Source organism: Armigeres subalbatus, chromosome 2 (assembly GCF_024139115.2).
Source record: "Armigeres subalbatus isolate Guangzhou_Male chromosome 2, GZ_Asu_2, whole genome shotgun sequence".
In the NCBI taxonomy this organism is placed as follows: Eukaryota; Metazoa; Arthropoda; class Insecta; order Diptera; family Culicidae; genus Armigeres; species Armigeres subalbatus.
In genome coordinates, this window is record NC_085140.1 from 256940966 (window position 1) to 256957837 (window position 16872).

Here is a 16872-nt window from a genome sequence, read left to right on the forward strand (position 1 = left end):
TACTATAGGGCGAATTCACTCAGACTTCGACTCAGACTCGATGTTTCAAGGTTTCAATTTTTCAACAATTACACACAATAGAAATACTAAATCGCTTTATATCGCTTCATGAATTTTGTCAAATTTTACTCAACAATGTCGAACAATTACACATTCATCTTAACCGATAATAATTATAGACCAAATAGAATACTGGAACATATTTCTAACTTTTTGTTTCTACGCGATCTCTCTCAGGTTTCACTTTTCTCACCATCTATAGGTTTACAATGATATGGAAATGCTAATATCATCTTCATCAAAAGATGATATTAGCATTTCCATATCATTGTAAATCGTTTAACTTCACGTAGAAGTAACACACACGAAATCATTAATTTAGTATAGGTTTACTGCTCGTTGAATTAGTCTCATGTACCCATATCAATCACCATCAAAAACAATGAATTAAAGCTCACTGTTTTGTTTACCTCTAAATGACTCTACATTTCAACAAGATTTTGGCCTGTTTTTCAACATATTGTGCATTGTGTATTGCATTGTGCTTGTCACATAGAATACATTTATGCCCAAGGTGTCGAGAATGTTTTCCACCCGAAAACATGATAGACCGGGATCGACAATCGAACTTGCAATCTACGGAAAGGTTATCCCACGCATTTTCTCGCAAGGCTTTTTTTCTTTTCAATAAAAAAAAACGACACATATTGCGACGAAATCGCTCATTTTACAAATATGTATGATTGATATGGGAACATGTTATTGTTAATGAACCCAATACTCTACATGTTTTGTATATTATTTCATTTGATGTTTTTTCCTCTCCGCTTTACATTTTTTACATAAGTAGTGTAAGCTGTAATCAAAGTATGATATCTATCATATGTTCTAGCAGTGCAAGAACAAGAAATGAGCTAATACTCGTTTCTATACTAAGTAAAACTGTATCTTAATAATTCTGTCCATGTTGTAGTAGTATCTGTATGTTTATTGTCCACAGTTTCATAGATCATATCACATACCAATGTGAATCCAGACCTATGTTACATTAATCCTTACCCATCCTTACCAACAACGTCCAACTCCTGTGACATTCGTGGAGATGCAGAGGTGTTCTCGGTCTCTAGTAACAACGAATGTCACACACACATTTCTTCCCTTCCCGACGACCTTAAGGACGTGACCGGCGCCGTTATTGACTCTTTGAATAACGGAACTCTCGCATTGTGCACAATGATGATGTGAAACCAGGGTTCGTAATGCTCACTCAATCTCAGGAGCACATGATGCTCTCTCACGAACATTTTCGGGGAGAAATCGCTTTTCGGGAAAGAAAAACAGCCTGGAGAGTGATAACAATTTTTCGCTCACTTCGATTGCCGCCAAACGCTGGTTTGCTCTTTTTCCTTCATATTCGAGTCTTTTTGTGGCATCATAAATCCAAATGGTAGTAGCTTATGTGGAACAAATAACTTAACGCTTTTATACAGATAGCGTGGTGGTGTGGCTAGAGTTGGCGCATCCCCACAGCTATTATTCTTACTATTCTGGGTTCGAATCGCGGCGCGGCCAAACAATTTTGTAATTGTTCTGCGATAATTCTCGCGAAAAGTGAGTGAGAGGTGAAAAGTGATGAAACGAAAAAGGATTTTCATTTAATATGCAAGATTTTCGTTTATCTTCTAAGGCTAAGTCTAAGAAAAGGTTGATGGATGAAAGATCATTCTCAACATAAACAACGAAAAAAGATTTTCCCTTGGCCCGAAAAACGCTTGCTCTGTCTGTTGCTTGTCTCATTGAAACGAAAAGTGGAAACCCTGTGTGAAACCATTCCCAGTCTCCATCTATTGGACTTACATCGATCGTTCTGGTCAATCACGGGGTAGCAACTACGAATTGTATGGTCATCCTGCTCATGCTCATGCTCATAATAAAAATGAAATGGTCTGTGTTCGTATCCACATAACTCAAAAACGGCTGGATGGATGTTCTTTATTCCTTCAGCAGATATGTTCGTTATAGTTACCGACGGGTTTATATGATATTTCCCAATGCAAAAATTACGAGTAAGGTTAAGTAAATCATGAAAATCTAAAATTAACATTCGTATGGAAATTTCGCAGGTGCAGTTCACAACGCCCATTTTCGCCTACTATGCAGGACAACGTCTGCCGGGTCGACTAGTACTTAATACTTTTGATTAGATTCCAAGTACTTTTGGAATCGATCCATTGATATCCGATACCAAGTATCGAATTGAAGTACTTGAATTTATCGAGTACCCGATTTTAACTCTATTAAATCTGATAAGCCTTAATAGAAACATTCGTGATTTCCTTTTCCCTATAACCTTGAGGGTCTGAACATCAGTTTGATGTACGGGATTAAAAATATGTCAAAATATTCTGAACAGTTTAGGTCATGACTATGATCTGAGTCGGAAGGCTCTGAGTCACTTCCAGTATCTGAAGATCGGGGTATCAGAAAATGTGTAATTACAGAATCATCTATAGATCTGTATAGATCTAAAAACTCTGTGAAATCTGGAAAACGCCTGAAGCACTTGGATGAAAAAGATGAAAAATAAAACTGTCCTCATCCTATGGCAGTGAAAAATGTTTTGCATATAAATAATTTCTACGACTTAAGCGGAATCGTACTCTCAGTTCATAATACACATCATACTGGATGTGTTCCGGACGGCACTACGCAAAAATCAATCACGAAGTATTTTGACTGTGCAAAGGTAGCATAATCAATAGTTTTTTAATTGAAAGCTTGTATGCCAAAAGTTGCTTCTCGCAGTATCAGCGTGAACTGCAAAGGAAGCTGAAAACACATCCCAAAAAGTTCTGGAAGAACGTTAAAAAGCAACCTAATGAATCTGGTCTTCCTTCGCGAATGACGTTTAACGGAATTTTATTCTCAGGACATCAGTAGACTTTTTGCTGTTAAATCCGCCAGTGTTTCCAGCAATGAAAGATTATCAAAAGACCAAATACGAAATGCTACACAGCAAAAAATATTTAAATTTCAACGACATGTAAACAGGCCCAGTCCTAAAAACACAGTAATTGAATTCCTTATTCAATTGAACTTTCCATCGAAATTAATGCACATATTAAGAGCATTGAAAAAGATATAAAATTACACGATTTTTCAATTGATGTATAAATACATCGATATGCATTCAATTCTCCATCAATAAAACTTTAACTTTGAATGTGAAAACAACATGGAAGCAGAACTCGTTATCGCATTAAGATCAAGAGTATCTGAATTGTGTCTCAAAAACGGCTTATTTGTAAATAAATTTAATGTAAACAACGGATTAACTACGTGAATGGTAAGAATAGTTTTGTTGAATATTATTTAATTTCTGACAAATAAAATTGAATATTTATTTTGCAGCCTATTCGTTTGACCTTACGGCTCTGAATTCCGGTTTGAGACCATTCCGCGGATGTGTTTTTGATAATTAAATATTCCTGCCTGATTTAACTGGGTCACTAAATATCATATTGAACCAATTGATATATTTGATGTTATTATGAATATTTGTAAATATAATTGAGGCGTAAAATAAAACAGTTAAAAATGAAACTTCATTCAATTTTAGGATTATTTGTATTTGGGAGTGGGCAGTGGAAGCGGGCGTTGTCGTCCGTTGGATTTTACATTCATGTAATTTTAAATGCGCTCTTCAAGCCAAACGTGTAAAATTCAACGATCTCAATTGAATTTTAAAGTGATGTAAATTTAACATCTAACTTAATTTTAGATGTATTTCGATGCTCCAAATATGTGCATCAAAATAAATGTAAATTTACACAAAAATTCTAACTGTGTATGAGCTACGTTCCTATCTCCGGCCAAGCTATGAGCAGGATTGATATCAATGTCGGAATAGTTCGCGAAGCTGCATTAAAACTGAAATATTATACAACCCCGGACCAGGTGGAATTCCTTTCGTGTTTCTTAAAACGCACATCGATGGCATTTATCACACCGTTACACACTTTCACTCCGAGCCTCCTATTCTTTCAGTCTCCCTTTTAAAAAGGCATGAAGTCCTTGTCCGCTGCTCTGCGATCTACACCAATGATGTTAATGCCATCCGTAAAACCGAGGACTTGTTAATGATGGCTCCGTTTCTTTGCACACCAGATCTTTGAGTTGCACCTTCCAGAGCTATGTTGAAAAGCAGATTAGAGAGCGCATCGCCCTGATTCAATCCATCTAACGTCACGAACATATCGGATATCTCAACAGATATTCTGACGCTTGATTCGAACCCATCCAGCGTGGCACACTTTACCGGAAAGCTATTTTCCAGCATTTCCGATAGATATCAAATATGCTGCTTTGGATATGTTACAGTTCGTTCCATTTCACTGAGTTGTACGCTGCCTCAAAATCCACAAATAGATGATGATGAGCAATTTGTATTCCCGAAATTTACCAAGGATTTGTCGCAGAGTAAACCACTGTTGAAATTGCTTCTCGAAAACCACTTTGATATTCATCGACAAAGGTCTCCGTAAACGGAAACAGTCTGCTAAACAGAATTCGAGACTGTACTTTGTACGCGACATTGAGGAGTATTATACCTCGATAGTTATGACACAATCAAGGCTTTGCTCTTTCATCTAGATAGATCATATGAGGCCATCAAGCCAGCTCGGAGGCATTTTTTGTCCCTTCCAAATCATTTCATTCACATGGGGGATTTCTTCGTTCAGCCGGACACTCCCGACTTTTAGAAGCTCGGCCGCGATTCCGTCCTTCCCAGCGTCCTTACCGTTATTTTGCTCTCGAACAGTCTTTCTTACTTTGTCTAGCGTTGGTGGCTCCATTGCTTGTCCATCATCCGCAAGCCTGATTCTGCGTGTGCTCGGATGGAACTGTTATTGATCATGACTGGCATTGGTGCGATTTTCTTGTGCATGTTGTTAGCACTTTTCCGTCGTACCCCCCTTTTTTACGCCGTTTTTTTAGTGGGAGCGGGCCATTTGGCATAAAGTCATTTGGCATAACGCCATTTGGCATAACGCCATTTGGCATAACGCCATTTGGCATAAGGTCATTTGGCATGATTACCATTTGGCATAACGGTCATTTGGCATAACGGACATTTGGCATAATTGTGACCATAAAAGTGAGGGTCTTTTGGCATAACGGACATTTGGCATAATTTTTCTTTGCATTCGCTAAATGGTGAATAAGTGGTGCGGAAAACACCCGGAATAGTAAATATAACACCCGACGATAACTATATTAAAAAGACATTATCCTCTCATGGGAAGAATGCTTTTTGCAATGCAAAGTAGGCGCATGCCCGGATTAGAGCAATGGTGGATGTAATCCCTCTTTAAAAGTAGGCGTGTGGCCGTATTATGGCAATGGAGGATATGATACCTTCTTTAAAAGTAGGCGTGTGGCCGTATTATGGCAATGGTGAATGTGATTTCTTCTTTAAAAGAAGGCGCTTGTCCGGATTGAGACAATGACGGATGTGATCCCTTCTTTAAATTAGGCGCATTCCCGGATTAAGGCCATGGAGGATGCGATCCCTTCTTCAACAGTAGGCGCTTGCATGGATTATGGCAATGGAGGATGTGATCTCTTCTTTAAAAGTAGGTGCTTGTTCGGATTATAGCAATTGTGGATGTGGTTCCTTCTTTGAAAAAGGCGCTTGCCCGGATTGAGGCAATGGTGGATGTGATCCCTTCTTTTAAAAGTAGGCGCTTGCCCAGATTATAACAATTGTGGATGTGATTCCTTCTTTAAAAGAAGGCACTTGCCCGGACTGAGGCAATGGTGGATGTGATCCCGTCTTTAAAAGTAGGCGCTTGCCCGGATTATGCCAATGGTGGACGTGATTTATTCTTCAAAAGAAGGCTGTTGTCCGGATTGAGGCAATGGTGGATGTGATCCCTTCTTTAAAAATAGTCGCTCGCACGGATTATGACAATGAAGGATTTGATTCGTTCTTTAATAGTAGGCGCTTGCCTGGATTGAAGCGATGGTGGATGTAATCCCTTCTTTAAAAGTAGGTGGCCTTGCCCGGATTATGGCAACGGTGGATGTGACACCTTCTTTATAAGTAGGCGCTTGCCGGGAATAAATCAATGGTAGATGCGTCCTCTTCTCCGAGTACAATTCAGATTGATTTGGTTGCAGAAACTCATATGTGACTTGATTAGTTTAAGTAACGCGTCTACGACAAGTGTATTGCTTGAGTTTTTAAAGTTGGACGCTTGCCCGGATTAAGGCAATGGTGGATTTGATCCGGTCTTAAGGTGCATGCCCAGATTGAAGCAATGGTGGATGTAATCCCTACTTTAAAAGTAGGCATGTGGCCGGAATAAGTCAATGATGGATGTAATCCCTCCATCGCATCGGAAGTAATTTTGCCGTTTTGTTGTTTCGTTCTTCCGGAACATGTCTACCATCAGTCTAAATTTATTAGAAAACAGTTTCGACCTACTTTATCTAGGCTAAACAAAACATGAAATATCCCTTTCGCTTTCGCAGTTTGAAATTATGCCAAATGTCAGTTATGCCAAATGACCCACTCTTTTCTTGCAGTTCAAAATTATGCCAAATGTCCGTTATGCCAAATGACCATTATGCCAAATGGCCTTTATGCCAAATGACCTTATGCCAAATGGCGTTATGCCAAATGACTTTATGCCAAATGACCCAGACCCTTTTTTAGCTGCCCTTTGTTCCTTGGTTCTCTATTTTGGTATGTAGCCGCTACGAGCATGCGGCTCCTGACGTGGTTTTTCTTATTTGTCGCTCTTTGGCACTCCTCATTAAACAACAAGTGGTAACAAGTGTGTAGCTTTGTGGCTGATGTATTGATCATCTCGAGTGACAGTTGAGTGTCTTTCAATTCGTTTAGTTCACATCTAAACAGATAACACTGAATCAACAATTTGACGCCCCAATACACGGTTCGAGGCTGCACCTCTCCATCCTCGAATGCGCCCCACGCTCGTCAAGTCGTTATGCACCTGGTCTGCCCACCTTGCTCGCTGCGCTCTACGCCGTCTCGTACCTGCCGGATCGGAAGCAAACGCCATCTTTGAAGGGTTGCTGTCTGGCATTCTTGCAACATGCCCTGCCCATCGTACCCTTCCTGCCTTAGCTACCTTCTGGATTGCTGCTTATTAACTGCATGCTGCGCTTTCTCGCCACAACTGTAGTAGATGTGATACTTAAATGAGCTACCCGCAATTGGGTCAACTGAGCGGAGTTCCCGTTCCCCTGTTCCTCGACATCGGACCTCCTGATGTGCTGCATCCTTCACCTTCATCTCTTACAGCTCTCTAGCAAGGAGGGCAACTCGTGCAGGTTCCAAAAGGGTCTTAACGATCCAAGCACCGAGTTCGCAATCAGTTTCCGTTAAACATCGTCGTGTCCTTTTCCGATTGTTCAATCCTGTATTTTCGACTACATGTTTCGGGGTTGATTGTTGGTTTTTCGGTATGCCGCCTTAACAGGGCCGAGCCACGTGATGGGGCTGTCATCTAAGGAACAGTAGTCGTGACATTGCATTTCTTGATTAGCCGCCTGCTATGGATCAAACGCTAATTTGGGCCGTTCCTAACATGGAGAACAGACGCACATGCAGGTTTGATTTTAATCACCCCACCCCAGGACTAGGCTAGTGCGCTTTGAGAGGCACACGGTCGCTGATAGGGTTTGCTTGCAGCACTTCCGAAGGAGAACTAGAAGAGATTTTCAGAAGGAATTTTTGAAGGACTGCTAAAGGAATTCCAGAAGATTTTTATAAATCTTTGTAAGAGAGACTTTCAACTCAAGGCTGTCTCGTCTCAAAGGAATTCTTCAAGGAATTTCTAATAAAATGTACGTAAATTAACCTAGATTTCATTATGATTTTCTATGTAAATTACTTCAGGAAATCTTGCAAAACATTACTCAAGAACTCCTGCAAAAATTCCTCTGTGAATTATTTCTGGATTTTTTCAGGAATTCCTACAAAAAATTTCCAAGAATTCTCGGAAGATTTAGCTCTTCGCCAGTAATTATGAAAATTGGGGAAAGTCAGTTTTATTTTAAATCAATTTTGGCGTAATTAATTAGATTTGAAGAATAATATTCAATTTGGTGGGTCATGTGCCTTGTCGTACCCAGCTTAACTTCACCAGTGATATGGTGATCTTGCTACACTTGCAACCCTATTGTTATTTAGAGAAATTGAAAAAATGGACTTTAAGATTGAATTATCGTTCAAGAAGCAAGGTAGACAACTTAGCAGTTCAATCCACCAATTTTCGTCGCATCTTGAAAGGAGCATTTTTTTGTGTCTTCATTTTTGAATCTTCAAGCTATTTTCTAACAATATAGCAAAATTATTGATTTATTTCATTTCTCCTATTCCAGTTTCCACATCTATCATAGATGCTCCATTCAGCCCCATTCCAAGCGCCAGACTAGGTACCAATTTACAGCCAGACAGAGAGAATTCCGCTAATAGCAGCACACCCATTCGCGGTCAAAATGCAAAACACAGTCCATACCAACTCAACACCAGCACACCCGTCATCCATCTAGGAAGTCGATCGGGCAAAAGCTCACGTAACTCCTGGGCCATGGATTGCTCAACTCCAAACACAAACAGCAGCGCACAACCGTTGTCGGCGGCGACGGGTAACGGTTCTCGATATGAGTCACGACGCAGTCACGACCGATCCTTCGGTAATAACACCAACACTAGCCGCCAGACCAGCTCACCTTGTTTGGGTGACTTCATTACCCATTCGTCGTTAAAATCGAAATCGCGAAAATCAACTACTGCCAGCGCAAATAACAGTAAAGACACTAGCAATAAGGCGAACTCAATCTTCTTGGATAACGACTTTCCGGGACTGCAAACCTCGATGCAGTCGTCGACCCCCGGAAATGAACAACATCAGCCAAATAGAAGCAAAAAGCGGGTGACACCAATCACGGTCAGTAAAACACTTACCAGTCGGCTCGGTGCTTCCAGTTTCGAGTTGGAAAACTCTGTAGGTTCGCCAGAGGGAAAGTCTAAACGCAGAATCGCACCAACCATCCTCAGTAGGTCTACCTCAAGCAGGCACGATTTCAACAGCTCGTCCTTCAAATCAGATAACAATCTCATTAACTTGACTGAGGACAGCTTGGAGCTGGATCTTTCCCAGAAGGACGAACGTGGTTTACTGAGAAACTACAAAGACATCATCAAAAGCAATTTTGAAAGCGCCGAAGAGCAGAACCCGGACTCAACCAGAAAACTTCACGCTGCCCTCCGGAACACAATAAATACGCCACGAAAGTTGTCCGAAAGCACAAATTTACCCCCAATCAGAATCGACTTGAGCCGCGTGACGAAGCCGGCCGCCATCGACCGCTTGGTTGCTGTTTACTCACTCCTTATCGACCTTAACCTTACACCAAACATCCTGTCGGAGCTATCGTATTTAATCAACTTAATTAACACTGAATTCGATCCGTTCGATTCCATCGCCGCTGTTGAGAATGGAGAAGCCGATCAGCAGAACCTCTTGAAGAACCTGAACAATTGTGTTTATTTTGCTTTGGAAGTGTTGAATCGTCAGAAAACTCTGCTGGCGCTCCTGGACAGCACCACACTCAAGGTGCTAATCGAAAACGAGCGTATCGCTGGTTTGAATCAACCACTTCACCTTTATCTGCGGGAAATTCACGGACAGAAACTTCAGCTCGATAGCAATGGACAAAGGCTGCTGGATGCTTCGGCAAAGTTGTCCAACGTTTCTTTCGGTAGCAATGTGCTCTACCAGCAAGAGGCCGACACCAAGGAGCACTTCCCATCCGATAAGGAGTTCGGTGCGTTTAAGAAGCAGCGTGATGCGTTCTGTACGATTTATAGGTGAGTTTAAGCATTGTTTCATTTAGAATTAGTTTAATTTATCAATCATTTTACTGAAATCTTACTTTTCATTGAATATGATATAAATATGTTGTTTAACCCTTAAAACTTATTCGAATGCTCTAGCAAAACCGTTCATTGAAATTTTGAATTTTGAGTGCACGGCATGTCTTTGATGCCTCTAGATACAAAAAATATATACATATGTCTGAAACTTTGATACTTTCATAGCATAGTCCTATTCCATATGACATACTCCGTGTAATAATTAAAGACCCTATAATTGGCGTCACAACCCAACTACTTGACTATAAATCACATTCTTGTGTGGCACGAGGAGAGCCTTCTTTTATAACACCTCCAAGCAGTCTCTGGAGGAGCAGGCCCATGTGTCGTGCGGCGAATCAAATTGCCTATCAACAGCGAAACTCAAGTGTAAATTTTAATAGCTCTATCATGATTTCGGAATAATTTATCACCAGCGCCGCCGTTGTCGTCGCCTACGTTTAGTCTGTTAAGAGGTAAGCCATTCATAACGATGAGCAGAAGCAGAACCCACCCCGCGAGTCGATAAAACACGATAAAGCGTAGGTACCCACGACCGGCAAGACGACTACCATCGTAATACTGCAGGTCGTTGCTGTCGGCGGGGAACGATTGCCTGCCCGATTGTTTAGCGGATTATTATGAATGACTGAATAGAAATCCTTCAAATATATGTTTAATGTTGAAACGGGCAACGTCACGGCGACGGTCACGACAATGGATGTGGCGCTCCTTCGGTGGATCCCGCCGGCGCCGAAACGTGCAGGGCAAACTTTGGGGCGGCCTGGTCTATTTCTTAAACTCCCAATCAAACGTGTGCCTACTTAGAGCTACCCACTTTGTTGGCTGATTAATTATTATTGAATTGACGTTATAACGATACAATACTTATCTTGTTGAGCTGAGAGCGTTTGTCTGGCAACCGTACCTCGACTCGAGCGTGGCCGAGGGAAATAAAATGCTACTAATCGGTTGGGAAATTAGCTTGGGCATAGCTTGAGTTGTCGATTGATTAGACATATTCACTGTTAATGGAGGACACCGTGTTCGACATGGATTCGGATAGGGCTTGTTGCATTGTTACACGAACTTGTTTCTAATAAATTTTCGTGATTACGTAAACATAATTTTCTTCTTTTATCTTTAATAGCCCAATTACCATTACGATGACATTGTCTGTTATTTGATTTCATTGTTGTTTATGTGAAGTTCATTCTGAAAGAAAGTTCACCTATTTCATGGGAAGTTTTGTAAAACAGTTTCTATTTTACGGTTGTGCTTACCCATTTGCGTTTTCAAATGTTTAATTCAACGGAAAACGACATCAGTTTAATGTTGTATGTATAAATCGTGCAGGACAGATATATAATTTGTTATTAGGTGCGTACTACGTAAAGTTTTTGGAATTTTCCTCTCCTAATAGCAGTAAGTACAAAATTCCACTACGAGAATGTGTCAATCGATCCTATTACCATTATTACTATTTTATTTTTATCCTATTACCTTTATTAATAGTTTATCTTATTATTTTATTAAGAAAATTATTTTAAGCTTTTTAGTGGAATGTCTTCACTTGTCATAAGACGAGTTTGTTAAATTCCATTTTATTCCACCACTTACAGATGACAGATACGTATTTCGACCTCAACAGGTCGTCTTCAGTGTCTCGTACTTGACTCAACTCAGTATAGTTCTCCCATGATCATCGGGGGCGAAATCCCGCCTGCTGCCGTCGGAGACCCGACCTTTCCCTATTTAAATATATATCTGAGTTAAGAAAGGTGTTCAAACTTGAAAAAGTTTTTTAGGCGGTCGAGCAAACGTTTCAACTATTCAGTTTGATCGGTGGATGACCGACATGCAGCGTCTTTCTCTGGCATCCACGGATTAGTCCTTGCTCCAATCAGGCGTCGTGAAATACCGTAGAGGAGGCGATTATTGCCGCTTGTTGCGACTTTCCTCCCATCGTCGGCAGAGGAGTCCACCCGCGCCCGATTCTCCCCTCTGCAGCCAGCAGCGTTTGACTTACTTCTCTAGAGCCGCTTTTAGTTGGCAGGACTAGTATTTGGCTCCTCTGGAAATGGATCAGCTAAAAGTGTAGACGGTGCCTTCTTGAGTCCGTTTTTTTTTTTTAACTAAGGCCGATACAAATATTTAAAATCCATTTTGTCTCCCCCTCGGTTTTTTTTGCCAAAAATAAAATTTTGAGGGGGCAACAAAATAAAATTCGGAGGAAACATTCTTTAACAAATCCGAGGAGTTTTTGATTTTTTTCATTTTAATATTTATTTTTTATTATCCCCCCCTTGACCTTTCGGAGACCAGTAGGACAAAAAGTAAATTAAATATTTGTAACGGCCTAATTTTATTTGATAATTATCTAATACATGCATTCATCTCTTAGACTAGGTGTTCCGTGTTTTCTTAACACTATCATCCTTATTTGCTATGTTATATTTTTAGTTATTATTAATACATTTCAATTGCCTCTGGCAGTTAGAATTTTTCATCTGGTTGAATTGAACCATGTAGGAATTACAATGTTTTCAACTTAAACTAATCTTAACCTATTTTATACTAAGGGTACAAGGAGTTAATCGTTGCAATAGAAGATTGCAACGATTTTTGTCTAAAATTGGAAATTATTTTGTTGGACATTTGTTGCAATGTCTCAATATTAGAAATTCTATGAAGTTCAGTGGTACTATACCACGGAGGCAATTTCAGAATCATTTTCAAAAATTCATTTTGAATCCTCTGACGTGCCTTCTTTCTGGTATTGCAGCAACTAGTCCATATTGGCACAGCATACAACATGGCTGGTTTAAAATTTGTTTGTAAATCAAAAATTTGTTCTTAAGACAAAACTTTGATTTTATGATTTTAAGTGGATATAGACACATAATATTTTTGTTACATTTGGCTTGAATACCTTCAACGTAATTTTTAAAAGTTAATTTTGATCTAGCAGAAGTCCTAAATATTTAGCTTCATAGACCAATTCATTGGAACCCCATTCATAGTGACAATATGTCTGCTAGAAGGTTTCAAATTAGAAGCTCTCGGCTTATGTGGGAAAATTATAAGCTGAGTTTTGGAAGCATTCGGGGAAATTTTCCATTTTTGCAAGTAAGTGGAGAAAATATCCAAACTTTTTTGCAATCTACTACAAATGACACGAAGGCTTCGCCCTCTGACTGAGAGACCTGTGTCATCTGCAAACAAAGATTTTTGACACCCTGGTGGTAAATCAGGTAAGTCAGAAGTAAAAATGTTATACAATATGGGCCCCAGTATGCTGTCTTGGGGGACACCAGCCCTTACAGGTAATCTATCAGATTTAGAATTCTGATAGTTTACCTGCAGTGAGCGATCTGATAAATAATTTTGGATCAGTTTAATGATGTACAGAGGAAAATTAAAATTCATCAATTTTACAATCAAACCTTCATGCCAAACACTGTCAAATGCTTTCTCTATATCAAGAAGAGCAACTCCAGTCGAATATCCTTCAGATTTGTTGAGCCGAATTAAGTTCGTAACTCTTAATAACTGATGAGTGGTTGAATGCCCATGGCGAAAACCAAATTGCTCGTCAGCAAAATAGAATTGTCATTAATATGAACCATCATTCTATTTAAAATAATATTTACAAACAAACATTGAAGAAAGCAAACTGATTGGGCGATAACTAGAAGCCTCAGCTGGATTTTTGTCCGGCTTCAAAATTGGAACAACTTTGGCGTTTTTCCATTTATCTGGGAAGTATGCCAATTGAAAACATTTGTTAAATAAATTAACCAAAAAGGATAAAGAGCTCTCAGGAAGTTTTTTGATAAGTATGTAGAAAATACCATCATCACCCGGGGCTTTCATATTTTTAAATTTTCTAGTAATAGATCTCACTTCATCCAAATTAGTTCCCAACGAAGAGTCAAAAACATTATCTTGATCGAGAATGTCTTCGAAGCTTCGTGTAACCTGATCCTCAATTGGACTAATGAGACCTAGACTAAAATTATGGGCACTCTCGAACTGCTGAGCAAGTTTTTGAGCCTTTTCGCCATTTGTTAATAAAATTTTATTTCCCTCTTTAAGCGCTGGAATTGGCTTTTGAGGTTTTTAAAGAATTTTCGTTAATTTCCAAAAGGGTTTCGAACTGGGATCCAACTTCGAGACATTATTCTCAAAGTTGGTATTTCTCAGAATACCGAAACGTTTTTTAATTTCATTTTGCAAATCTCGCCAAATAACTTTCAACGCGGGATCGCGAGTTCTTTGGTATTGCCTTCGCCTCACATTTTTAAGACGGATCAGTAGCTGAAGATCGTCGTCAATAATAATGGAGTTGAATTTAATTTCACATTTAGGAATTGCAATGCCTCTGGCTTCGACAATTAAATTTGTCAAAGATACGAGAGCATTATCAATATCACTTTTGGTATCGAGAGGAATATCAACATCAAAATTCCTATCGATATACGTTTTATATAAATCCCAATCAGCCCTATGATTATTAAAAGAAGAGCTGTTTGGATTATAAATATTGTAAGATTTCAAACGTCACAGGAAGGTGATCAGAGTCAAAGTCAGCATGAATTACCAATTGGCCACACAGCTGACTTGAATCTGTTAAAAATAAATCAATTGTCGAAGGATTTCAGTGGATGAAAAACAAGTTGGGCCATTGGAATATTAAATAGTACAATATCCCGCAGAACAATCTTCAAATAAAATGTTGCCGTTGGAATTGCTTTGAGCATTATTCCATGAACGGTGTTTGGCATTGAAGTCACCAATTACGAAGAATTTTGATTTGTTGCGAGTCAGAATTTGAAGATCAGCTTTCAACAAATTCTTTTGCTGCCTATTGCATTGAAAAGGCAAATAGGCTGCAATGAAGGAAAATTAACCAAAATTTGTTTCAACAGAAACTCCCAAGGTTTCAAAAACTTTGGTTTCAAACGAAGAAAATAATTTATGTTTGATACGTCTATTGATGACAATGGCGACCCCACCACAGGCGCTGTCAAGACGGTCATTTCTGTAGATAAAATAATTTGGATCTCGTTTAATGGAGAGTCCGGGTTTTAAATAGGTTTCAGTTATAATGGCAATATGCACATTATGAACTGTTAGGAAGTTGAAAAATTCATCTTCCTTACCCTTTAGAGAGCGGGCATTCCAATTTAGAACTTTCACACAATTATTTAGATCCATTAAAACGGAGTCCGATAACATTTTTTTGTGTGTACTTTATACCAACCTGAACAGCTTCTGGTATGGTATTTGCTTTGAACATTGCATCAATCATGTGATGCAATTGTTCAGTAAAAAATCAAAATCGGAAGCAGTCATGCTACCTGAATCGGCAACATGACCGTTATTTTCCGTTGGGACATGGGTATAAACCTCATTTTGAGAAGAGAAATTTTGTCTACCAGCAGCGATGTTTGCATACGTAGGTACGTTCGAAAAATTGGAATTTACTGAAGTGCTTGCTACCCGTTGACGAGCGGCGAAATTTGTTTGTGAATTGTGGTGGGTATGAATTGCTCGACCGGTAACTGGTTTCGAAATTTGAGCGTTTGAAAAATTTCTACCCGTCGAATCTGGGATCCGATTGGAATTTCACGTCATCAATTTTGCACGGGAATTCAAAACTTTTGCGTGAAGGGCATTCCCAGAAATTGGATTTATGATTGCCCCACAATTTGCACATTTAAATTTATTGGAATCTTCTCCCACAGGACATGCGTCCTTGGCGTGAGAGGTTCCACCACAAATCATGCATTTAGCATCCATGTGACAATGTTTGGTTCCATGACCCCACTTTTGGCACTTACGGCACTGGGTGGGGTTTGGAAATTTCCCCAGGCCTGCGGAAATGTTCCCATGTAACACGGACATGGGACATAATACAGGCCTTTACCAAACTTTTCATATTATTTAGTTCACTTTTGCTAAAATGAACTAAATTAAATTCTTGAGAAATGCCCTCTGGGAAGTACCAGAGTGGGATTTCTTTTTCATCTTAATTACTTGGACTGGTGAAAATCCAAGTAATTGAGAAATTTCAATTTTAATCTCATCCAGTGATTTAGCATCACTGGGGAGACCTTTCAAGACGACTTTGAACAATCGCTCAGTTTTGTCGTTGTATGTGAAGAATTTATGGCGCTTCTCAGTTAAATACTGAAGAAGACGTTTGCGATCGTCAAAGGATCCCGGTAAAACGCGGCAGTCACCCTTCCTAGCAATCTTGATCCCCTGAAGGTTACTTAAAATCTCATTCCGGAAACCAGAAAACTCGGCAACAGATACCAAAATTGGCGGAATCCTTTGCTTTTTCGCATGAATCGAATCACCTGGGCTAGAGGTATATTCGATTTGCTCAATTTCATCATTAATCAAATCGAACTGATTGCTCAGTTCGATTGGAGAAGAATTATTTCCGATATTAGAGTTAGAAGGAATATCTGAATTCTCCAGCTTCCTTCTATTTTTTTCCGCGCTTTGGCAGGACGGTCTTGAAACCTTGTTTCTTTGAAGGAAGTGGAGAATTCAGAGACTCCCCCTTCCTCTTGTTTTTATTAATGCTCATTGCTGAGCGTGGAGACGTGACCTTCTAAGAGGTTCCAGAACGGTGTCCCTGCAGGATTACCACCGCTTGTCGGAATTTTACTTCCGCAAACGGGTCCAACGTAAAACGAAGGCACGGGTCCTTGCAAAGATCGTAACGGGATCAGTGGGTACAAATAGTGCTAAGAAGCACCGTTGAAATTAAAATAGCTTCGGGTAGTATTAAAAACTTCCTTCCGCAAAGGTACAGCACGAAAGCACGATACGGTCTGTTCTTGAGTCCGTAATAAACGCAGTGTGTGACTATCATCTTCTGAAGGGTGAGTACCGACAACGCA

General features: G+C 39.7%; 1 protein-coding gene across 1 annotated transcript in view; it reads left to right on the plus strand.

Annotated features, from left to right (window-relative positions):
- LOC134212113 (protein disks lost) overlaps positions 1–16872 on the plus strand; it is a 293532-nt gene that overhangs the window by 120879 nt on the left and 155781 nt on the right. The window contains exon 3 of the mRNA XM_062689664.1: positions 8416–9907. Coding sequence (XP_062545648.1) covers positions 8416–9907 — 1492 coding nt within the window. The remainder of the gene's footprint in view (positions 1–8415; positions 9908–16872) is intronic.